At 48.4% G+C, this 24,011-nt stretch overlaps 1 protein-coding gene across 6 annotated transcripts in view; it reads left to right on the top strand.

Moving 5' to 3' along the window:
- The window catches only part of LOC136611940 (pendrin-like), a 114,831-nt gene that overhangs the window by 55,755 nt on the left and 35,065 nt on the right, over positions 1–24,011 (top strand). For 5 of the 6 annotated variants that reach the window (XM_066591928.1, XM_066591927.1, XM_066591930.1 and 2 more), the window contains 6 exons: positions 81–187; positions 1,122–1,191; positions 1,914–2,006; positions 2,358–2,453; positions 3,333–3,569; positions 6,186–6,240. In XM_066591928.1, coding sequence (XP_066448025.1) covers positions 81–187; positions 1,122–1,191; positions 1,914–2,006; positions 2,358–2,453; positions 3,333–3,569; positions 6,186–6,240 — 658 coding nt within the window. Of the gene's footprint in view, positions 1–80; positions 188–1,121; positions 1,192–1,913; positions 2,007–2,357; positions 2,454–3,332; positions 3,570–4,239; positions 6,153–6,185; positions 6,241–24,011 lie in introns of those variants that run through there. The other variant, XM_066591932.1, reaches the window with a different exon arrangement.

Raw genomic sequence — 24,011 nt, 5'->3', positions numbered from 1 at the left:
GTACTGCATACAATTTATTGCATGGCCTTACTGGCACAGAGAACCCTATTATTATGAAGATTATATACCTTTCGTTTCAGGCTATCTGGCTTTTCACATGTTTCGCATCTCTACTTTTGGACATTGATTTGGGGTTATTGGCTGGCGTCCTCTTTGGACTTTTTACTGTCCTTCTGCGTGTTCAGTAGTGAGTATCACAGTTTCTGCTATTGGTAAACTATACTGCAACATAATTGAGAAGAACATTATGTTGCAAGGTAAAAAGAAACTATGACTTTTTTACATCAACCTAAATATATAGAGAGGAAAAAAAGGTGCAGAAATCAGGCTGGTACACTGGAAATTAACAGTGAACAGTGTCCTCATCAGTCTCCTGACCTGTTGTCCATGTTCTGTTCATCCTGACCAGGGGCAGATTAAGGTCAATATCTGCCCTGGGCTCTATGAACATTGTAGGCTCCCCAGGAGAAAAGTTTGAATGATGTTTACTGCACAGATGCAATAACAAGCTTACTGCAAACATATCATAGATATCACTTTCACTTTCTGACGTGTTCTATTGTGAATAAAATATGGTTATATGAGATGTCCAAATCATTGCACTCTTTTTTTCTTAATACTCATTTCTTACATAGTATCCCAACTTTTTGGGAATTGGGGTTGTATGTTAAACATATTTTAAAATACTTTTAGTAGACTTTTTCTAATTTTTCATGTGACTATCTTGGGTTTAACACAATCTGTAAATATTGCAGGTTTGGCTCTGGCCACTGGTCCTTGAAATAGGCTGACAATTCCTGTACACTGGATATCACTGCTTAGGGCCCTTTTACATGGGACAGCTGTTGAGTGCTTCAGCGGCTAATAGCCATCCGTTTTTATTGCTCCTGTACGTTCAGATAGGAGTGAGGTTAGCTCACTGAATGTAGACGGAACAGGCCGCTGATCGCTCCGGCCACCTGCCTCCATTCACAGTACACAGGCCGTTGTTCATAGATGAATGACAGCTTATTTAAGTGGGCTGATAGTTTTTTGATTTTTATGCCTGCAGAAACTGAACGACGAACAGATTATCTAAAGGATATCTCTGAATGTTGTTAATTCTGAATGCTCTTTTTCAGTGCCTCATGCAGTTCTCTTGGAAATGTTCCTGGTACGGATATTTATAGAGATGTGAAGAAATACAAAAATGTATGTAAGAAATTCCTTTCCATTTTTAACATTTTAATTATATCTAGAAAATGGTTTTATGGATGGAAACCAGTTCACCCCTATTTACTTCACCTACCACTTAAGTATTCTTGATTTTGATCTATGTGTGTCAACCAGCCCACTTTAAAGATATATAATAATGAAAGCCATATTTCACCATGTGAATTCTCAGATGTAATTATGATGTCTGATGTCACAGCTATCTCTTCTATGTTTCTGAATAGTAAAATATCAATTGCCTACCAATAATAGGGCTGTTAGGTGACAACTGCAAATCTTTTTATACTTGTATATTATGCTGTTGTCGCTGAATCTCCTACAGGTAAAATTAGGTGGCTTCGGATTAGTGGGGAATTAAGAGGCCTTGAGAGATGTGGCAGCAGCTCCCAATGGTAAGCTGGCACCTTAGAGGGACTCTGTGGCTGCCTCACTTTGCTTTGAGGGGATCTTTAGTTGACACTGCTATAATGGATATCTGGGAAATAGACCATCAGGAGCAACAAAACCAACATGCCATGGTGTGTGGACCCAGCTATAGACCCTGTCCATGGATTGTTTCATCCCACAACTCAGAAACTCTACAACTAACTTTCATGCCATCTCTGTCTTAGGACTTTGATAGAGAACTGTCCTAGAGGTAAAGCATTTTTTTGTATGTGACAAAGCATCTTAGTTATGTGCTCATGTTTTGTTTTTGTAAGGTTGATGAACTAGAAGGGATAAAAGTAATCCGATTCTCCAGTGCTATATTCTATGGCAATGTTGAAAGTCTGAAAGATGGAATTAAATTAATTGTGAGTATGCTTATATCAAAAGACCAAATTTATTTAATAATGACATATTTTGTTCCAATGAAAATAGAGAGAGGTGCGCATGTCTTCATAATGGTGCATGTGCAATTTGTTTTTACACCAGCTGTGAGCAGTTGTACATTTGTGCCACTAATTTGTGCCTTCTTTAGCCTATGAATTTGATGAGTCTAAAAGCAAATTTACAGGCTAACCATGCCTACTTTTCTTGACTGTTTTCCATTCTAGAATGAGAAAAAAAAGTCACAAATTAGGTAAAATTTTAGATGCAATTGTTTAACTTTTATAATTTGAAATTAAGCTATGTAAGATAACGTTGATAATTATTTTCCACAGGTTGGGTTTGATCCGGTCAAAATTTTTAACAAAAGAACAAAAGCTCAACAAAAAGTAAACAGACTTCTCAAGAAAAAACTTATAATGACAAATGAGGTAATGTATGTGCTAATGACAAACAGTTAGTGCAAAAAATAGAACAATGTGTTTACAATTAGTAAATATAAAGGCCCTTTTACACACAAAGTAATCTTTCAAATGACTGAAAGATTTAGTGATCTATTTGTGTAAAGTGTTAATGGCCATTAAAACTTTATCATCTTTATTTGCAGGTAAAAGGACCTCTACTTGTTGTGTTTAAACACACACCCAGCTGTGCAAACAGCTGCCACACCTTCCATTGTTTTCCTGTAGGCTGCAGGCAGATTGCATTGTTCTCCTCCCGACTAGAGTAAACATGCCTTGGAGAGAACATCCTGCAATCTTTTGAAAGATGAGCTAAATATATTCAAGTGAACTAAAATCCATTGTTCAAACAAAGAGCAGGATGCCCGCGTTTACATGTAATGATTATCGCTCATTTTTGGCCGTTTTGACGAATTCTGAGTGATAATCGTTGCATGTAAAAGGGCCTTTAGGCTACTGTCACTTTTATTATATTCTTTTAAAACTGAGTTGATATCTTTTTAATGCCTACCAAGAGAAAACGCACATAGGCATAGTGATATCCCAGTATTTGATATCCATTAGGAGCCTCGGGCGCATATACAGCACAAAATCCCAGAAATCTTTTGTCAAGCGTGCTGGAAGCTGGATGAATCCCAATATAATCATTGGGTCCATTTGGCACCCATTGATCCGGGCGTTTGCAGTATTTTTATTGTTTGGCTTGGAGGACGGAGTTGAACAACAAAATCAGCCAGAGGTCTCAGTACAGTTGTGAACTTGGCCTCAGTAAGCCTCTGATGTTTACTCAGGTCACTGAGATTCTTATAGTAGTCCTTATATATTTGTACCTTATGTATATTGTTTTAGAATGGGATCAACAGAAACTCTGCTACTGGTGAAGATACAGAATCAGATGAGGAGATGCATAATTATTATGGAGTAGAAAGGAAAGAGGTCAATGCAAATAACTTTAATATGCAAGCAGATGGGAATACGGAATTCTCCAGCAGTGTGCCAATTCCAGTAATTACCATGCACAGTATCATCTTTGATTTTGGACAAGTAAGCTTCCTTGATGTGGTAGCTGTGGACTGTCTAAAGGGGGTAAGTAAGAGTTAATGTCACAGTCTAGAAAAGTTATATAAAAAGAAGAATATATGTGTTCTATGTACCTGGTATGGTGGGGTGTAATATTATAGTGTGTAGACAATTAATCAAAGTTAATTGCAAATTTTGAATAATTAAATAGATAATTAATATGAATAGGATTAAAAACTGCATAAAATAAAGTCACACAGTATGAAAAAAAAATTACTATAGGATGTTCATAAGAATCATAAAAATACATAAACGATAAGCACAAGTACACCTTCATGTATTGCACTGCATATAAAATCTCTTAACGAGATATGGTGCATAAAAATTATAGTGCACAATTGGATAATATATTTATGTAGTGAAATTCATGTACATAAATACATTCATATTGATATCAATTAATTTACGTGAAAAACAAAATAATGGATAGAGCCTAATTCTTTTGTCTAGTAAAAATTATAAATCTGATGACGTAATGCTCCATCAGTGAGACATAGCGCTGACAATCACACACAACATCAAACGTGAAAACAGATATAAGGTACTATACCAGAAAGGATGCTTTTCCCAATCATTGTTTTAAAGACGTGGTAAAAAGTCATACATTGATTTGAAGGAATGCTGCCATCCAATAGGTGGCGCTGCAGGGGTATTGTTTCATCCTCTTTATGTGCAGGTCTGACGGAGAGAGAACACACAGGCCTGTCACTTCCTAGCACCGATGTAGAGATCATAAAACTGTCACATTCCTTGCCAGTGGACTGATTAAGTATTTACTTCTCTGCTCATCATGTTTGGTATTGTTTTAAGTACAAATTAGTCCCCGATTTCTGTGCCTTTTCATGTGTGAACATTTGTATTTATGTATGCTCTATCCAAATCTGTTTCATTGTGCCTGAGGAAGGATCCTGAGAGGATCTGAAAGCTTGCAATAACATCATGTATTTTTGTTAGCCAAATAAAAGGTATCATATCTACAAGATTACTTGGTTTCTCTTAGTGAGAACAATCATATATGTGGGACACATACGCCCATGTGAGTGAGCCCTTATCATACTGGCCCTCACAACAAAGTTAGCATGTGTTTTTTACTGCACAGTTAGTGTTATTAAAATAAACCCTCCAAAAAAAAATAATAGCACAATTACATTTTTTTTTCTCTTTCCACCCTACAAAAGACATTTTTGTAAATTATATGTTCCCTTAATATTATTCATCCTTCCTGACCTCTAATTATGAAGACATGTGCATGTGATATAAATATGAATGTTTATGTAAGCAGGCCAGCACTAGCTAAGTCCATGGTCAGAAACAGAAACAAACCTCTAAACAGAATATTGAGTCTGCTCATACTGTAGCTTATCTTCTTCTATTAAGGCATATTGACATGTGGGGAATCCACTGTTGAGGAGCACACTTAAGGTCCTTTTAGACAGAACAATTATCGTTCAAACGAGTGAAACGCGCACCTATGGTCGAACGATAATCGTTTACTTTTCACTCATTCATTTTATGCAGGCATACACATTTTGTTGGCTCGTTCACCTATCGCTCAGTTTAAAAAGAACTTATTCAGTCCCTCTCATACAGCAAATGTGAAAGACTGAACTATTTCTCATTTGAACGAGCCAATGATGTATCTGTCTGTCTAAACAGGCTACACAAGCGGAGAAGCTAAGCCTGACATCATTCGCTTGTTCAAACCATAAATTGGCTCATCTAAAAGCACCCATAGTTACTGTAGAGAACTAGTGCATTTGAATAGGCACCATTTCACTTGTAGTGGCTGATAATAGCTGCTCACCTGGGAGTATAAGATGCTGGACTTGCAAAAAGTTTGCAGATCACTAGTCTACAGATAAGACAAGCAGGACCAGGCTGTGACTAAAATAGCAGCTCTAGTTTACAAACCCCATCAGCCCACATACAAAATTGCCCCCATCATGGAAAAGTACCAGAACTCTATGCTCACTGCAGCCAATTGAGCTTTACTTGGGCACATCCCTTACAACTCTCCTTTAGGATTTTCTTTCCTTGATCACTTTCACAAATGTGCTGTAAGCAACAATATACTAGCAAGTGGCTAAGGGTACTTTTACACGGGACGGAATAGTGACGGCTATCAAAGATGGCTGAATGAAATTAAAAAGAAAAAATTGCTGGGCAGATAAAGTGTAAAATACAGAATAAAAGCCTTACTCCCCTTTCCAATGACGCCAGATCGCTGCCGGTCACATCATGGAAGAGACTGTAACGTTCACTTGTTCATTGCTCACATGACCATTCAGCCAATTACTGGCCTCAGCGGGCATCTGTGTATGAATGGCATGTGACCGCTGAGGTCAATGATAGGCTCTGCAGTCATATGAATATTGAATGACATGTGATGGCTGCACGCTCTTCCAAGATTGAACTAGCAGTGCTGGGGCCCTTGGAAAGGGGAATGCGGCTTTTTCTTTATTTTACGCCTTTTACCTTTAAAAAGGAAAAACTCAGAAAACAATATTAAGAGCAACGTTAATGATATTCTTAGATGTGAGACTGTTTTGTCAGTTTTATATAACCCTTGGGAATTTGGTTTTCAAGTAGATTTATAAAGATTAATTCTATTTCTTTTTGCAGATATTTAAAGAATTTCAGAGGATTGAGGTAGACGTATTTATAGCAGAGTATGATGGTAAGTTGTCTGCTGCTAAAGGCAATTCCAGTCAGTGTGAATGATATTCTATACAGTAAGAATAAATACATAGCCCTTACGTTATTAATAGGTCTTTTATTTAGTTTTGAAAATTATATATTCCAAAAGGTATTGTATCACTTAGCATAGTAGGAGGAACAGAAAACCTCAGAGCTGCAAATGGCTACTTTTAACTTGCAGCAATTTAGCATTATTTAACCTTACTTTTTTCATAATTGGCTGAAATAATATCTTTATATAGTGCCAACATACTTCAGAGAATTTCACAAATCAATTGGCATATGTATAGGCAAAATCTGATATAACCTATTACTAAAAATAGGATAGTGTATATAAAGCTGCATAAGCCAGTCAACAGCCACTGTATGTATATGCACTGTGTGAGACGGTGACCGGCAAGGTGCTGGAGGGCAGGTATATTTTGCCTAGGATGCTCTCCTATGCTGCTTTGGGGAGCGCTTGGGCAGATACGTGCCACCGAGCAGCCTGGGCTCGGTGGAGGAAGCCGGCAGTATGGTGTCAGTAACACTAAGTTACTGACACGTTGTAGCAAGTAAGTGGCTCTAAGCCGCATAATCCGGGCCGGCTTTTCCTGGAGTGACCAAAGTGAAGGGTGCGATGGTCACTCCCACGTACCAGGTGGGGCTGGTACCAGGCCTTATAAAGCCTGGGCCTACAGGGCCAAGAAGAGAGCTGAGACCTTTGCAGGTCTGAGAGTCCTGGCTGGCTGTGTGCAGGAGCCATTTGTTTACCAGTACGTAGACAGGGACGCTACATGTATAGTAAGTGCTCAGACGAGCAGGATTTACTTTATGTTTGCCTGATGTAAAGGCCTGTATTTTGCTTTGTTTGCTTGGAAATAAACCCAGGCAAAGCCTGGACTAAAGACTTTATCCTATATGTCACTGTCTCTGACTGCTTATGCCCAGGTTGCTACCGATCCTAAACGCTAGTCCCTCACATATGGTGTTTGGATGCGGGCAGCGGTCTTAAAGAGACATACACCAATTAATGGACATTTTGCTGCAGCAGCTGGAGAACCGTTGCTAAGGGCAACCGCCCAAGAGAGATTGACTGGAGAGTGCTGTAACCCCCATGTCCTGGGTGAAAGCTGCAACGGCACAGCCATCAGATACTGCCAAGATGGAGGAACTGATAAAGCAGCTGGTACAAATGAACGTGCAGCAACAGCAAGCGTTGGCCCAGCAGCAACAAGTGGCGGCGACCCAGCAAAAGATCCATGAGGAGGCCATGAGAGCTCAGGCCGAGACTAATGCTCTCCTGGCGCAAAGTGTGCAGAGGTCGTCTGGTTCGCTCCCCACCACCCATACCGCGGTACAGGCGGCCTTACAAAAGATGACGGCCACCGATGACATCGAGGCCTATCTCACGGTCTTTGAGAGAGTGGCCGAGAGGGAGAAATTACCAGCGCCTCAGTGGGCAGAGGTAGTAGCGCCTTTCCTGACAGGAGAACCCCAAAATGCCTACTTTGACCTCGGAGAGCAGGATGCCAAGGACTATAATAAGCTCAAAGGTGAGATCCTGGCACGCTTGGGCGTGGACACCCATGTGCGGGCCCGACGCGTACACGCCTGGACTTTCACGGACGACCTACCAGCTCGCTCCCAGATGTACGACCTGTTCCACCTGGTGAGAAAGTGGCTGCAGCCAGAGGAGTCGTCCCCGGCGGAGATCGTACAAAGAGTGGTTCTGGACAAGTTCATCCGCTCGTTGCCCCCCGCAATCCAGCGCTGGGTGGGACAAGGGGGTCCCCAGGATGTGGGCCAACTCGTGAGCCTCGTCGAGAGGTATAAAGCCACGGAGGACTTACTGCAAGCCGTGCCTCCTCGACGTTCCAACCCCGGGAACAGCAAGTCGGCCGGAGCACCTGGTAAGACTGTTCCGTATGTAAGGGGTGTCAAAAGTGTCCCAAAGGGAGGCGGCTCAGAGGGCATCATGTGGGACAGAAGAGGAGTCCCAACTGGACAGTCCGGTCCCGGGTAGAACCCCAAGGGGACCGGGGCCCCATACTATGTTGGCGCTGTCGTGAGCCCAGGCATATTGCCGCCAACTGTCCACTTACCGTGGAACCCATGGACTGTGATTCTGCCCGGCGGAGGTCGATGTTCGCACTGCCAGTATGTTCTGCAGAGACTGTGTCAGAGACTGATCGACCATTATGTCACCTAAAGGTGAATGACTTTGCGGTGACAGCTCTACTGGACTCAGGGAGCCTGGTTACGCTGGTGCACTCCAGCCTGGTCGATCCCACAACCTTCACCGGCCGTCGCATGGGAGTTGTGTGTGTGCATGGGGACACCAAGGAGTATCCTATTGCCCTTGTAAGACTTGAGACTCTGTGTGGACTTGCCACCCATGAGGTGGGCGTCGTCAAATCCTTAATGCACACGTGATCCTCGGTAGAGACTTTCCCCTATTTTGGGACTTGTGGCGGCACCGAGGGTCGTCTGCAAATAAGGTTCATGATGATGCAAATGTGTATGATGTGTGTCCAGAACCGTTTGACCCTGAGGGTACGGTTCCAGCAGTAGGGGTGACCCAAGAGAATGGGGATAACTTTCCCTTAACAGTACTAGCGGGTGAGACAGAGGTACAGGACGAAGTGGTTGCTATGCCTGACTTAGAGGTCTCACGTGCCAATTTCGGAACTGAGCAGCTCCGAGACCCCACCTTAGTAAAGGCCAGGGAAAATGTTAAAGTACTAAATGGGGAGCCTCAATTCCCGGGGGCTGATACTGTGTTTCCACACCTGGCAGTCAATCAAGAATTGTTGTATCAGGTTGACAAGGTCCGTGGGGAGGTTGTGGAACAGCTGGTGGTACCTCAGTCTTATCGCAGGATGGTCTTAGACCTGGCGCACAAGCATGTGCTGGGAGGTCATCTCGGGAGCGAAAAGACTAGGGAACGCATCCTTCAGCGTTTTTTCTGGCCGGGGGTACATGGTGATGTAAAACGTTACTGTGAGTCGTGCCCGGAGTGTCAAATAACAGCTCCTATGCCCCATTACCGGAGCCCCTTAGTGCCCTTGCCCATCATAGAGGTACCGTTTGAGCGGATCGCTATGGACCTAGTTGGGCCCTTGGTAAAGTCTGCCCGGGGTCACCAACATATATTGGGGGTTGTAGACTATGCCACCCGTTACCCCGAAGCCGTTCCTTTACGCAATACGTCATCCAAGGGTATTGCAAAGGAACTACTTCACATGTTCTCCCGCACGGGCATACCAAAAGAGATCCTGACGGACCAAGGAACCCCCTTTATGTCAAAGGTCATGAAGGAATTGTGTAAGCTGCTGAATATTAAGCACTTACGGACGTCTGTGTACCACCCACAGACGGATGGTCTGGTTGAGAGATTTAATAAGACCCTAAAAAGCATGCTCAAAAAGGTAGTCAATAAGGATGGGAAGGACTGGGACTGTCTGCTGCCATATTTAATGTTCTCAATCCGTGAAGTACCACAATCCTCCACTGGGTTCTCTCCCTTTGAATTAGTTTATGGTAGACATCCCCGAGGGCTCCTTGATGTAGCTAAGGAGACCTGGGAGCACGAGTCCACCCCCTACAGGAGTGTTATTGAACACATCTCCCTCATGCAAGATCGAATTGCAGCGGTCATGCGCATTGTTAGAGAACATTTACAGCAGGCTCAGGAAGCCCAAAGCCGAGTATATAACCGGTCCGCCAAGGTGAGAACCTTCAACCCTGGGGATCAGGTACTAGTGTTGGTGCCCACCCTAGAAAGTAAATTCCTAGCAAAATGGCAAGGGCCCTATGAAATAATTGAGAAAGTCAGAGAGGTAAATTATAAGGTATACCAGCCAGGTAGGCGGAAACCAGAACAGTTGTACCATGTAAACCTAATTAAGCCATGGAAGGACAGAGAAGCCCTGACTGCAGTGAGCACCCCCCATGGTGAGGTCCCAGAGGTGTGTGTATCAAGGTCCCTGTCCAAATCCCAACAACAAGAGTCGAGGGAATTTATACAACGTAACTCAGATGTGTTCTCTGATATACCAGGGCGTACTGGTGTCATAAAACACAACATTATAACTGAACCAGGGGTAAAGGTTCAGTTGAAACTGTACAGGGTTCCAGAAGCCCGCCGACGAGCCATCTCAGAGGAGGTCAAGAAAATGCTAGACCTCGGAGTAATTGAGGAGTCGAAAAGCGAATGGTCCAGCCCTCTGTAACGACTTCCGGAAGCTAAATGACGTGTCAAAATTTGACGCATACCCAATGCCGAGAGTGGACGAGTTAATTGAGAGACTGGGTCATGCCAGGTACTTTTCCACTCTCGACCTTACTAAAGGCTACTGGCAGGTTCCCCTTACAGAGAGCGTGAAAGAAAAGACTGCGTTTGCCACACCAGAAGGATTGTTTCAGTACATCTGCCTACCCTTCATTTGCATGGAGCCCCAGCAACCTTCCAAAGATTGATGGATATCATACTCAAACCCTATCGTCAATATGCGTCAGCATATTTAGATGATATCATCATCTTTAGCGAAGACTGGGACAGCCATCTACCCAAGGTACAGGCAGTACTGAACTCCCTTAGAAAAGCAGGGCTCACAGCAAACCCAAAGAAGTGCGCCATAGGCCTCGAAGAAGCACGATACCTGGGGTATGTAATAGGCAGGGGTATTATAAAACCTCAGATCAATAAAGTTGAAGCCGTTCAGGACTGGCCACAACCCACTACTAAAAAGCAGGTGAGAGTTTTTATAGGCATTGTAGGGTACTATAGGCGGTTCGTGCAGAACTTTGCTAGCATAGCAGCACCCCTAACAGACTTGACCAAGAACAGTAAGTCAGTCATGGTCAAGTGGAACCCTGACGCAGAAAAGGCGTTCCAGGAGTTAAAATGGGCCCTCTGTAGACGTCCAGTGTTGGTCACACCTAATTTTAAAAGACAGTTTATTGTTCAGATAGACGCATCCGACGTGGGACTGGGAGCAGTTCTGTCCCAAGAAGTAGAGGGAGAGGAACATCTCGTGATTTATCTAAGCAGGAAGCTCACGCCACCCGAGAAAAATTACAGCATTGTTGAACGGGAGTGCCTAGCCATCAAATGGGCCCTGGAATCCCTAAAATACTACCTTCTAGGTCGGCACTTCAAGCTGATCACAGACCACTCTCCCTTAACCTGGATGTCACAGGCAAAAGAGAGAAACGCAAGAGTCACCAGGTGGTTCCTGACACTTCAAAACTTCAGTTTCTCTGTCGAACACAGGGCAGGAAAGCTACAGGGCAATGCCGATGCCTTGCCAAGGACGCATTGCATGGCGGCTAAAGGTGTCCGACCCTACAGGCTCGAACAGAGGGGGAGGGTATGTGAGACGGTGACCGGCAAGGTGCTGGAGGGCAGGTATATTTCGCCTAGGATGCTCTCCTACGCTGCTTTGGGGAGCGCTTGGGCAGATACGTGCCACCGAGCAGCCTGGGCTCGGTGGAGGAAGCCGGCAGTATGGTGTCAGTAACACTAAGTTACTGACACGTTGTAGCAAGTAAGTGGCTCCAAGCCGCATAATCCGGGCCGGCTTTTCCTGGAGTGACCAAAGTGAAGGGTGGGATGATCACTCCCACGTACCAGGTGGGGCTGGTACCAGGCCTTATAAAGCCTGGGCCTACAGGGCCAAGAAGAGAGCTGAGACCTTTGCAGGTCTGAGAGTCCTGGCTGGCTGTGTGCAGGAGCCATTTGTTTACCAGTACGTAGACAGGGACGCTACATGTATAGTAAGTGCTCAGACAAGCAGGATTTACTTTATGTTTGCCTGATGTAAAGGCCTGTATTTTGCTTTGTTTGCTTGGAACTAAACCCAGGCAAAGCCTGGACTAAAGACTTTATCCTATATGTCACTGTCTCTGACTGCTTATGCCCAGGTTGCTACCGATCCTAAATGCTAGTCCCTCACAACTGATATGAGGGGATTTATGAATTGCCTCTGAGGGTTACTGATTAGAGATGTGCGAGCACCAAAATGCTCGGGTGCTCGTTACTCGGGACGAAATTTTCGCAATGCTCGAGGGTTCGTTTCGAGTAACGAACCCCATTGAAGTCAATGGGCGACCCGAGCATTTTTGTATATCGCCGATGCTCGCTAAGGTTTTCGTTTGTGAAAATCTGGGCAATTCAACAAAGTGATGGGAACGACACAGCAACGGATAGGGCAGGCGAGGGGCTACATGGTGGGCTGCATCTCAAGTTCCCAGGTCCCACTATTAAGCCACAATAGCGGCAAGAGTGGGCCCCCCCCCCACTGTCAGCGTAAAGATCGTTCTCCTCTGCCATAACTGTAACAGCTGTGGCAGAGAAGAACGATGTTTGCCCATTGAATTCAATGGAGCCAGCAATACAGCAGGTTCCACTGAAAGCAATGGGCTGCCAGCGATCGCGGGATGAATTGTCGGGAAGGGCTTAAATATATAAGCCGTTCCCTGCAATTCATCCTGAAATGTGTTACAATAAAAATATATACGGGCGTATAAGGCGACGGGGCATATAAGACGACCCCCCAACTGTCACCTTATACGCCGGGAATACAGTGGATCAAAGAATAAAAATCATTACTTACTTCTTCTGATGTTCTGCGGCGCTCCTGCAGGCTGTTGCTCCCTCCTGGTCCACGGCAGAGTATTGCTTTCTGGACGCAGGGCTTGAAATCCCCGCCTCCAGAAACACAGCCAATCACAGCCATTCAATGACATCATTGTTATTGGCTGTGATTGGCTGAAGGCACGTGTGTTTCTGGAGGCGGGGATTTAAAGCCCTTCGTAGAGAAATCAATGCTCTGCCGGGAACCAGGAGGGAGCAACAGTCTGCAGGAGCGCCGCAGAACGTCAGAAGAAGTAAGTAATGATTTTTATTCTTTGCTCCACTGTATTGCCGGCGTATAAGGTGACAGTTGGGGGGGTCGTCTTATATGCCCCGTCGCCTTATACGCCGGTATATATTTTTATTGTAACACATTTCTGGATGAATTGCAGGGAACGGCTTATATATTTAACCCCTTCCCGACAATTCATCCCCGCGCACGCCGGCAGCCCATTGCTTTCAGTGGAACCTGCTGTATTGGGTAGACTCCTCAAAGTTTCCAAGGACCTGGCAGATGTCTGCCAACCAGGCCCACTCTTCTGTAAAGAATTGAGGAGGCCGACTCCCACTACGCCGCCCATGTTGGAGTTGGTATTCCACTATAGCTGTACGCTGCTCATAGAGCCTGGCCAACATGTGGAGCGTAGAGTTCCACCGTGTGGGCACGTCGCACAGCAGTCGGTGCACTGGCAGATTAAACCGATGTTGCAGGGTGCGCAGGGTGGCAGCGTCCGTGTGGGACTTGCGGAAATGTGCGCAGAGCCGGCGCACCTTTCCGAGCAGGTCTGACAAGCGTGGGTAGCTTTTCAGAAAGCGCTGAACCACCAAATTAAAAACGTGGGCCAGGCATGGCACGTGCGTGAGGCTGCCGAGCTGCAGAGCCGCCACCAGGTTACGGCCGTTGTCACACACGACCATGCCCGGTTGGAGGCTCAGCGGCGCAAGCCAGCGGTCGGTCTGCTCTGTCAGACCCTGCAGCAGTTCGTGGGCCGTGTGCCTCTTCTCTCCTAAGCTGAGTAGTTTCAGCACGGCCTGCTGACACTTGCCCACCGCTGTGCTGCCACGCCGCGCGACACCGACTGCTGGCGACGTGCTGCTGCTGACACATCTTGATTGCGAGACAGAGGTTGCGTAGGAGGAGGAGGAGGAGGGTGGTTTAGTGGAGGAAGCATACACCACCGCAGATACCACCACCGAGCTGGGGCCCGCAATTCTGGGGGTGGGTAGGACGTGAGCGGTCCCACGCTCTGACTCTGTCCCAGCCTCCACTAAATTCACCCAATGTGCCGTCAGGGAGATACAGTGGCCCTGCCCGCCTGTGCTTGTCCACGTGTCCGTTGTTAAGTGGACCTTGGCAGTAACCGCGTTGGTGAGGGCGCGTACAATGTTGCGGGAGACGTGGTCGTGCAGGGCTGGGACGGCACATCGGGAAAAGTAGTGGCGACTGGGAACTGAGTAGCGCGGGGCCGCCGCCGCCATCATACCTTTGAAAGCCTCCGTTTCCACAACCCTATACGGCAGCATCTCCAGGCTGATAAATTTGGCTATGTGCACGTTTAACGCTTGAGCATGCGGGTGCGTGGCGGCGTACTTGCGCTTGCGCTCCAACACTTGTGCTAGCGACGGCTGGACGGTGCGCTGAGAGACATTGGTGGATGGGGCCGAGCACAGCGGAGGTGAGGGTGTGGGTGCAGGCCAGGAGACGGTAGTGCCTGTGTCCTGAGAGGGGGGTTGGATCTCAGTGGCAGGTTGGGGCACAGGGGCAGAGGCAGCGGTGCAAACCGGAGGCGGTGAACGGCCTTCGTCCCACCTTGTGGGGTGCTTGACCATCATATGTCTGCGCATGCTGGTGGTGGTGAGGCTGGTGGTGGTGGCTCCCCGGCTGATCTTGGCGCGACAAAGGTTGCACACCACTGTTCATCGATCGTCTGCACTCTCAGTGAAAAACTGCCAGACCTTTGAGCACCTCGGCCTCTGCAGGGTGGCATGGCGCGAGGGGGCGCTTTGGGAAACAGTTAGTGGATTATTCAGTCTGGCCCTGCCTCTACCCCTGGCCACCGCACTGGCTCTTCCAACCTGCCCTGCTGCTGCACTTGCCTCCCCCTCTGAAGACCTGTCCTCAGTAGGCGTAGCAAACCAGGTGGGGTCAGTCACCTCATCGTCCTGCTGCTCTTCCTCCGAATCCTCTGTGCGCTCCTCCCTCGGACTTACTCCAATTACTACTACCTGAGTGATAGACAACTGTGTCTCATCGTCATCGTCCTCCTCACCCACTGAAAGCTCTTGAGACAGTTGCCGGAAGTCCCCAGCCTCATCCCCCGGACCCCGGGAACTTTCCAAAGGTTGGGCATCGGTCACGACAAACTCCTCCGGTGGGAGAGGAACCATTGCTGGCCATTCTGGGCAGGGGCCCGGGAATAGTTCCTGGGAGTCTGCCTGCTCCTCAGAATGTGTCATTGTAATGGAGTGAGGAGGCTGGGAGGAAGGAGCAGCAGCAGCCAGAGGATTCAGAGTTGTAGCAGTGGACGGCGCAGAACTCTGGGTGGTCGATAGATTGCTGGATGCACTTTCTGCCATCCACGACAGGACCTGCTCACACTGCTCATTTTCTAATAAAGGTCTACCGCGTGGACCCATTAATTGTGAGATGAATGTGGGGACGCCAGAAACGTGCCTCTCTCCTAATCCCGCAGCAGTCGGCTGCGATACACCTGGATCAGGAGCTCGGCCTGTGCCCACACCCTGACTTGGGCCCTCCGCGTCCTCAGCCGCGTCCACGTCCTCTAGGCCTACCCCTACCCCTCAGCATGGTGTATTACCAGTAGTGCAGAAACAGAACGCTGTAATTAAATGTGCCGCTTATTGGCCTGTGGTTGGAGGCTGACTTCGCTTACGGAATGCACAACAGAGGCAGGAAAGAATTTTGCGCAAGCCTGCTGTAACACTTAGCTGGCTGCATATGAATTAGGACAACTACCCCCAGCAGAGACCCAGTACACTTGTGGACAGGAATACAGCGGTGATGTAAGAGGCAACACAGAGGCAGGAAAGAATTTTGCGCAAGCCTGCTGTAACACTTAGCTGGCTGCGTATAAATTAGGACAACTATCCCCAGCAGAGACCCAGTACACTTGCGGACAGGAATACAGCGGTGATGTAAGGGGCAACACAGAGGCAGGAAAGAATTTTGCGCAAGCCTGCTGTAACACTTAGCTGGCTGCGTATGAATTAGGACAACTACCCCCAGCAGAGACCCAGTACACTTGTGGACAGGAATACAGCGGTGATGTAAGAGGCAACACAGAGGCAGGAAAGAATTTTGCGCAAGCCTGCTGTAACACTTAGCTGGCTGCGTATGAATTAGGACAACTACCCCCAGCAGAGACCCAGTACACTTGTGGACAGGAATACAGCGGTGATGTAAGAGGCAACACAGAGGCAGGAAAGAATTTTGCGCAAGCCTGCTGTAACACTTAGCTGGCTGCGTATGAATTAGGACAACTACCCCTAGCAGAGACCCAGTACACTTGTGGACAGGAATACAGCGGTGATGTAAGAGGCAACACAGAGGCAGGAAAGAATTTTGCGCAAGCCTGCTGTAACACTTAGCTGGCTGCGTATGAATTAGGACAACTACCCCCAGCAGAGACCCAGTACACTTGTGGACAGGAATACAGCGGTGATGTAAGAGGCAACACAGAGGCAGGAAAGGATTTTGCGCAAGCCTGCTGTAACACTTAGCTGGCTGAGTATGAATTAGGACAACTACCCCCAGCAGAGACCCAGTACACTTGTGGACAGGAATACAGCGGTGATGTAAGAGGCAACACAGAGGCAGGAAAGAATTTTGCGCAAGCCTGCTGTAACACTTAGCTGGCTGCGTATGAATTAGGACAACTACCCCCAGCAGAGACCCAGTACACCGAGGACGGTCACAGGCAGCCCAAATAGATTTTTTTTCCCTAATGTTTTTGGAAAGGCCCACTGCCTATATACACTAAATATGTCTTCTGTCCCTGCCTCACCACTACTGGCCCTGGACAATGTAAAATTACTGCAGGACGCAATGCTCTGCACGGCCGATATACAAAAAAAAAAAAAAAGTGCAACACTGCAAAAAGCAGCCTCCACACTACTGCACACGGTTAGATGTGGCCCGAAGAAGGACCGTTGGGGTTCTTGAAGCCTAAAATAACTCCTAACGCTCTCCCTATAGCAGCTCCGGCACCAGCAGCACTGTCCCTGAACTATGTCAGAATGCATCTGTGGCGAGCCGCGGGAGGGGCCGATTTATATACTCGGGTGACACCTGATCTCGCCAGCCACTCACTGCAGGGGGGTGGTATAGGGCTTGAACATTGCAGGGGGAAGTTGTAATGCCTTCCCTGTCTGTCTATTGGCCAGAAAAGCACGCAAATGTCTCAGGGAAGAAAGTGAAAGTAACTCGAACATCACATGGTACTCGTTACGAGTAACGAGCATCTCGAACACCCTAATACTCGAACAAGTATCAAGCTCGGACGAGTATGCTCGCTCATCTCTATTACTGATTAAAGAGAGGGGTCAGGTTCTGAGGAAAGCTGTAGAAGATGGGTAAATGAAGAAGAGTTCGATTAGGTAAAGTAATAGTCGAAACAAAAAATAAACTGTCCCACCTTGCTTTCTTGCGCTGCAGTCTTGGTCCCATAAGCAGGTATACTCACAAGCCTTCACATTGCCATCCGGCTACTTTGGCTTTAGTTAGACACATATATTTCAAATGCAGGAATCCGGCTATTGTGAAGAACCTTGCTTTTATTCCAATAACTTCATACTCATACAGACAGAGTACGCGTTTCGGTTCGCAGAACCTTGCTCAGAGGTGAGCAAGGTTCTGCGAACCGAAACGCGTACTCTGTTTGTCTGTATGAGCACGAAGTTATTGGAATAAAAGCAAGGTTCTTCACAATAGCCGGATTCCTGCATTTGAAATATATGTGTCTAAAGTAATAGTCCCCTGTGATTTAGGGCACTCTTATTGTATCAAATCATACTGACATCATCATTCATTAATTTTATTATTAATATTCATTATTATTATCTATATATCACTAATTTTATGCATTTTTATTTTATGATACTCTTCTACTATTTTATTTATTATTCATTATTAGAGATGAGCGAGCACCAAAATGCTCGGGTGCTCGTTACTCGGGACGAAATTTTCGCAATGCTCGAGGGTTCGTTTCGAGTAACGAACCCCATTGAAGTCAATGGGCGACCCGAGCATTTTTGTATATCGCCGATGCTCGCTAAGGTTTTCGTTTGTGAAAATCTGGGCAATTCAACAAAGTGATGGGAACGACACAGCAACGGATAGGGCAGGCGAGGGGCTACATGGTGGGCTGCATCTCAAGTTCCCAGGTCCCACTATTAAGCCACAATAGTGGCAAGAGTGCCCCCCCCTCCCAACAACTTTTACTTCTGAAAAGCCCTCATTAGCAATGCATACCTTAGCTAAGCACCACACTACCTCCAACAAAGCACAATCACTGCCTGCATGACACTCCGCTGCCACTTCTCCTGGGTTACATGCTGCCCAACCCCCCCCTGCACGACCCAGTGTCCACAGCGCACACCAAATTGTCCCTGCGCAGCCTTCAGCTGCCCTCAGCTGCCCTCATGCCACACCACCCTCATGTCTATTTATAAGTGCGTCTACCATGAGGAGGAACCGCAGGCACACACTGCAGAGGGTTGGCACGGCTAGGCAGCGACCCTCTTTAAAAGGGGTGGGGCGATAGCCCACAATGCTGTACAGAAGCAATGAGAAATATAATCGTGTGCCACCGCCATCAGGAGCTGCACACGTGGGCATAGCAATGGGGAACCTATGTGCCACACACTATTCATTCTGTCAAGGTGTCTGCATGCCCCAGTCAGACCGCGTTTTTTTATAAATAGTCACAGGCAGGTACAACTCCGCAATGGGAATTCCGTGTGCACCCACAGCATGGGTGGCTCCCTGGAACCCACCGGCTGTACATAAATGTATCCCATTGCAGTGCCCATCACAGCTGCGGTAACGTCCGATTAAATGCAGGTGGGCTTCGGCCCACACTGCATGCCCCAGTCACACTGGGGTTCTTTAGAAGTGGACACATGCAGTTACAACTCCCTGTGGACCCACAGCATGGGTGGGTGCCAGGAAGCCACCGGCGGTACATAAATATATCCCATTGCATTGCCCAGCACAGCTGATGTAACGTCAGCTTTAATGCAGGTGGGCAAAAAATTTATTGGATTATACTGTAGGCGAGGGCCCCAAAAAATTGGTGTACCAACAGTACTAATGTACGTCAGAAAAATTGCCCATGCCCAACCAAGAGGGCAGGTGAAACCCATTAAGCGCTTTGGTTAATGTGGCTTCATTTGTAACTAGGCCTGGAGGCAGCCCAGTTAAAATAAAAATTGGTTCAGGTGAAAGTTTCAACGCTTTAATGATCATTGAAACGTATAAAAATTGTTTACAAAAATTATATGACTGAGCCTTGTGGGCCTAAGAAAAATTGCCCGTTCGGCGTGATTACGTCATGTTTTAGGATGAGGAGCAGGAGGAGAAGGATGAATATTATACACAGATTGATGAAGCTAAAAGGTCCACGTTTTTGATGGTGATAGAGAACAATGCTTCCATCCGCGGGTGCAGCCTACGTATTGTTTAGGTATCGCTGCTGTCCGCTGGTGGAGAAGAGAAGTCTGGGGAAATCCAGGCTTTGTTCATCTTGATGAGTGTAAGCCTGTCGGCACTGTCGGTTGACAGGCGGGTACGCTTATCTGTGATGGTGCCCCCAGCCGCACTAAACACCCTCTCTGACAAGACGCTAGCCGCAGGACAAGCAAGCACCTCCAGGGCATACAGCGCGAGTTCAGGCCACGTGTCCAGCTTCGACACCCAGTAGTTGTAGGGGGCAGAGGCGTCACGGAGGACGGTCGTGCGATCGGCTACGTACTCCCTCACCATCCTTTTACAGTGCTCCCGCCGACTCAGCCTTGACTGGGGAGCGGTGACACGGTCTTGCTGGGGAGCCAGAAAGATGTCAAAGGCCTTAGAGAGTGTTCCCCTGCCTGTGCTGTACATGCTGCCTGATCTCTGCGCCTCCCCTGCTACCTGGCCCTCGGAACTGCGCCTTCGGCCACTAGCGCTGTCGGATGGGAATTTTACCATCAGTTTGTCCGCCCGGGTCCTGTGGTATAGCATTGCTCTCGAACCCCTTTCCTCTTCGGGTATGAGAGTGGAAAGGTTCTCCTTATACCGTGGGTCGAGCAGTGTGTACACCCAGTAATCCGTAGTGGCCAGAATGCGTGTAACGCGAGGGTCATGAGAAAGGCATCCTAACATGAAGTCAGCCATGTGTGCCAGGGTACCTGTACGCAACACATGGCTTTCCTCACTAGGAAGATCACTTTCAGGATCCTCCTCCTCCTCCTCAGGCCATACACGCTGAAAGGATGACAGGCAAGCAGCATGGGTACCCTCAGCAGTGGGCCAAGCTGTCTCTTCCCCCTCCTCCTCATCCTCCTCATGCTCCTCCTCCTCCTCCTCAACGCGCTGAGATATAGACAGGAGGGTGCTCTGACTATCCAGCGACATACTGTCTTCCCCCGCCTCTGTTTCCGAGCGCAAAGCGTCTGCCTTTATGCTTTGCAGGGAACTTCTCAAGAGGCATAGCAGAGGAATGGTGACGCTAATGATTGCAGCATCGCCGCTCACCATCTGGGTAGACTCCTCAAAGTTTCCAAGGACCTGGCAGATGTCTGCCAACCAGGCTCACTCTTCTGTAAAGAATTGAGGAGACTGACTCCCACTACGCCGCCCATGTTGGAGTTGGTATTCCACTATAGCTGTACGCTGCTCATAGAGCCTGGCCAACATGTGGAGTGTAGAGTTCCACCGTGTGGGCACGTCGCACAGCAGTCGGTGCACTGGCAGATTAAACCGATGTTGCAGGGTGCGCAGGGTGGCAGCGTCCGTGTGGGACTTGCGGAAATGTGCGCAGAGCCGGCGCACCTTTCCGAGCAGGTCTGACAAGCGTGGGTAGCTTTTCAGAAAGCGCTGAACCACCAAATTAAAGACGTGGGCCAGGCATGGCACGTGCGTGAGGCTGCCGAGCTGCAGAGCTGCCACCAGGTTACGGCTGTTGTCACACACGACCATGCCCGGTTGGAGGCTCAGCGGCGCAAGCCAGCGGTCGGTCTGCTCTGTCAGACCCTGCAGCAGTTCGTGGGCCGTGTGCCTCTTCTCTCCTAAGCTGAGTAGTTTCAGCACGGCCTGCTGACGCTTGCCCACCGCTGTGCTGCCACGCCGCGCGACACCAACTGCTGGCGACGTCCTGCTGCTGACACATCTAGATTGCGAGACAGAGGTTGCGTAGGAGGAGGAGGAGGAGGAGGGTGGTTTAGTGGAGGAAGCATACACCGCCGCAGATACCACCACCGAGCTGGGGCCCGCAATTCTGGGGGTGGGTAGGACGTGACCGGTCCCACGCTCTGACTCTGTCCCAGCCTCCACTAAATTCACCCAATGTGCCGTCAGGGAGATATAGTGGCCCTGCCCGCCTGTGCTTGTCCACGTGTCCGTTGTTAAGTGGACCTTGGCAGTAACCGCGTTGGTGAGGGCGCGTACAATGTTGCGGGAGACGTGGTCGTGCAGGGCTGGGACGGCACATCGGGAAAAGTAGTGGTGACTGGGAACTGAGTAGCGCGGGGCCGCCGCCGCCATCATACCTTTGAAAGCCTCCGTTTCCACAACCCTATACGGCAGCATCTCCAGGCTGATAAATTTGGCTATGTGCACGTTTAACGCTTGAGCGTGCGGGTGCGTGGCGGCGTACTTGCGCTCCAACACGTGCGCTAGCGACGGCTGGACGGTGCGCTGAGAGACATTGGTGGATGGGGCCGAGCACAGCGGAGGTGAGGGTGTGGGTGCAGGCCAGGAGACGGTAGTGCCTGTGTCCTGAGAGGGGGGTTGGATCTCAGTGGCAGGTTGGGGCACAGGGGCAGAGGCAGCGGTGCAAACCGGAGGCGGTGAACGGCCTTCGTCCCACCTTGTGGGGTGCTTGACCATCATATGTCTGCGCATGCTGGTGGTGGTGAGGCTGGTGGTGGTGGTTCCCCGGCTGATCTTGGCGCGACAAAGGTTGCACACCACTGTTCATCGATCGTCTGCACTCTCAGTGAAAAACTGCCAGACCTTTGAGCACCTCGGCCTCTGCAGGGTGGCATGGCGCGAGGGGGCGCTTTGGGAAACAGTTGGTGGATTATTCGGTCTGGCCCTGCCTCTACCCCTGGCCACCGCACTGCCTCTTCCAACCTGCCCTGCTGCTGCACTTGCCTCCCCCTCTGAAGACCTGTCCTCAGTAGGCGTAGCAAACCAGGTGGGGTCAGTCACCTCATCGTCCTGCTGCTCTTCCTCCGAATCCTCTGTGCGCTCCTCCCTCGGACTTACTCCAATTACTACTACCTGAGTGATAGACAACTGTGTCTCATCGTCATCGTCCTCCTCACCCACTGAAAGCTCTTGAGACAGTTGCCGGAAGTCCCCAGCCTCATCCCCCGGACCCCGGGAACTTTCCAAAGGTTGGGCATCGGTCACGACAAACTCCTCCGGTGGGAGAGGAACCATTGCTGGCCATTCTGGGCAGGGGCCCGGGAATAGTTCCTGGGAGTTTGCCTGCTCCTCAGAATGTGTCATTGTAATGGAGTGAGGAGGCTGGGAGGAAGGAGCAGCAGCAGCCAGAGGATTCAGAGTTGTAGCAGTGGACGGCGCAGAACTCTGGGTGGTCGATAGATTGCTGGATGCACTTTCTGCCATCCACGACAGGACCTGCTCACACTGCTCATTTTCTAATAAAGGTCTACCGCGTGGACCCATTAATTGTGAGATGAATGTGGGGACGCCAGAAACGTGCCTCTCTCCTAATCCCACAGCAGTCGGCTGCGATACACCTGGATCAGGAGCTCGGCCTGTGCCCACACCCTGACTTGGGCCCTCCGCGTCCTCAGCCGCGTCCACGTCCTCTAAGCCTACCCCTGCCCCTCAGCATGGTGTATTACCAGTAGTGCAGAAACAGAACGCTGTAATTAAATGTGCCGCTTATTGGCCTGTGGTTGGAGGCTGACTTCGCTTACGGAATGCACAACAGAGGCAGGAAAGAATTTTGCGCAAGCCTGCTGTAACACTTAGCTGGCTGCGTATGAATTAGGACAACTACCCCCAGCAGAGACCCAGTACACTTGTGGACAGGAATACAGCGGTGATGTAAGGGGCAACACAGAGGCAGGAAAGAATTTTGCGCAAGCCTGCTGTAACACTTTGCTGGCTGCGTATGAATTAGGACAACTACCCCCAGCAGAGACCCAGTACACTTGTGGACAGGAATACAGCGGTGATGTAAGAGGCAACACAGTGGCAGGAAAGAATTTTGCGCAAGCCTGCTGTAACACTTAGCTGGCTGCGTATGAATTAGGACAACTACCCCCAGCAGAGACCCAGTACACTTGTGGACAGGAATACAGCGGTGATGTAAGAGGCAACACAGAGGCAGGAAAGAATTTTGCGCAAGCCTGCTGTAACACTTAGCTGGCTGCGTATGAATTAGGACAACTACCCCCAGCAGAGACCCAGTACACTTGTGGACAGGAATACAGCGGTGATGTAAGAGGCAACACAGAGGCAGGAAAGAATTTTGCGCAAGCCTGCTGTAACACTTAGCTGGCTGCGTATGAATTAGGACAACTACCCCCAGCAGAGACCCAGTACACTTGTGGACAGGAATACAGCGGTGATGTAAGAGGCAACACAGAGGCAGGAAAGGATTTTGCGCAATCCTGCTGTAACACTTAGCTGGCTGAGTATGAATTAGGACAACTACCCCCAGCAGAGACCCAGTACACTTGTGGACAGGAATACAGCGGTGATGTAAGAGGCAACACAGAGGCAGGAAAGAATTTTGCGCAAGCCTGCTGTAACACTTAGCTGGCTGCGTATGAATTAGGACAACTACCCCCAGCAGAGACCCAGTACACCGAGGACGGTCACAGGCAGCCCAAATAGATTTTTTTCCCCTAATGTTTTTGGAAAGGCCCACTGC

This window comes from Eleutherodactylus coqui, chromosome 2, assembly GCF_035609145.1.
Source record: "Eleutherodactylus coqui strain aEleCoq1 chromosome 2, aEleCoq1.hap1, whole genome shotgun sequence".
In the NCBI taxonomy this organism is placed as follows: Eukaryota; Metazoa; Chordata; class Amphibia; order Anura; family Eleutherodactylidae; genus Eleutherodactylus; species Eleutherodactylus coqui.
The sequence above is the reverse complement of the archived record's forward strand: the minus strand, read 5'-3'. Positions and strand labels throughout refer to the sequence as shown.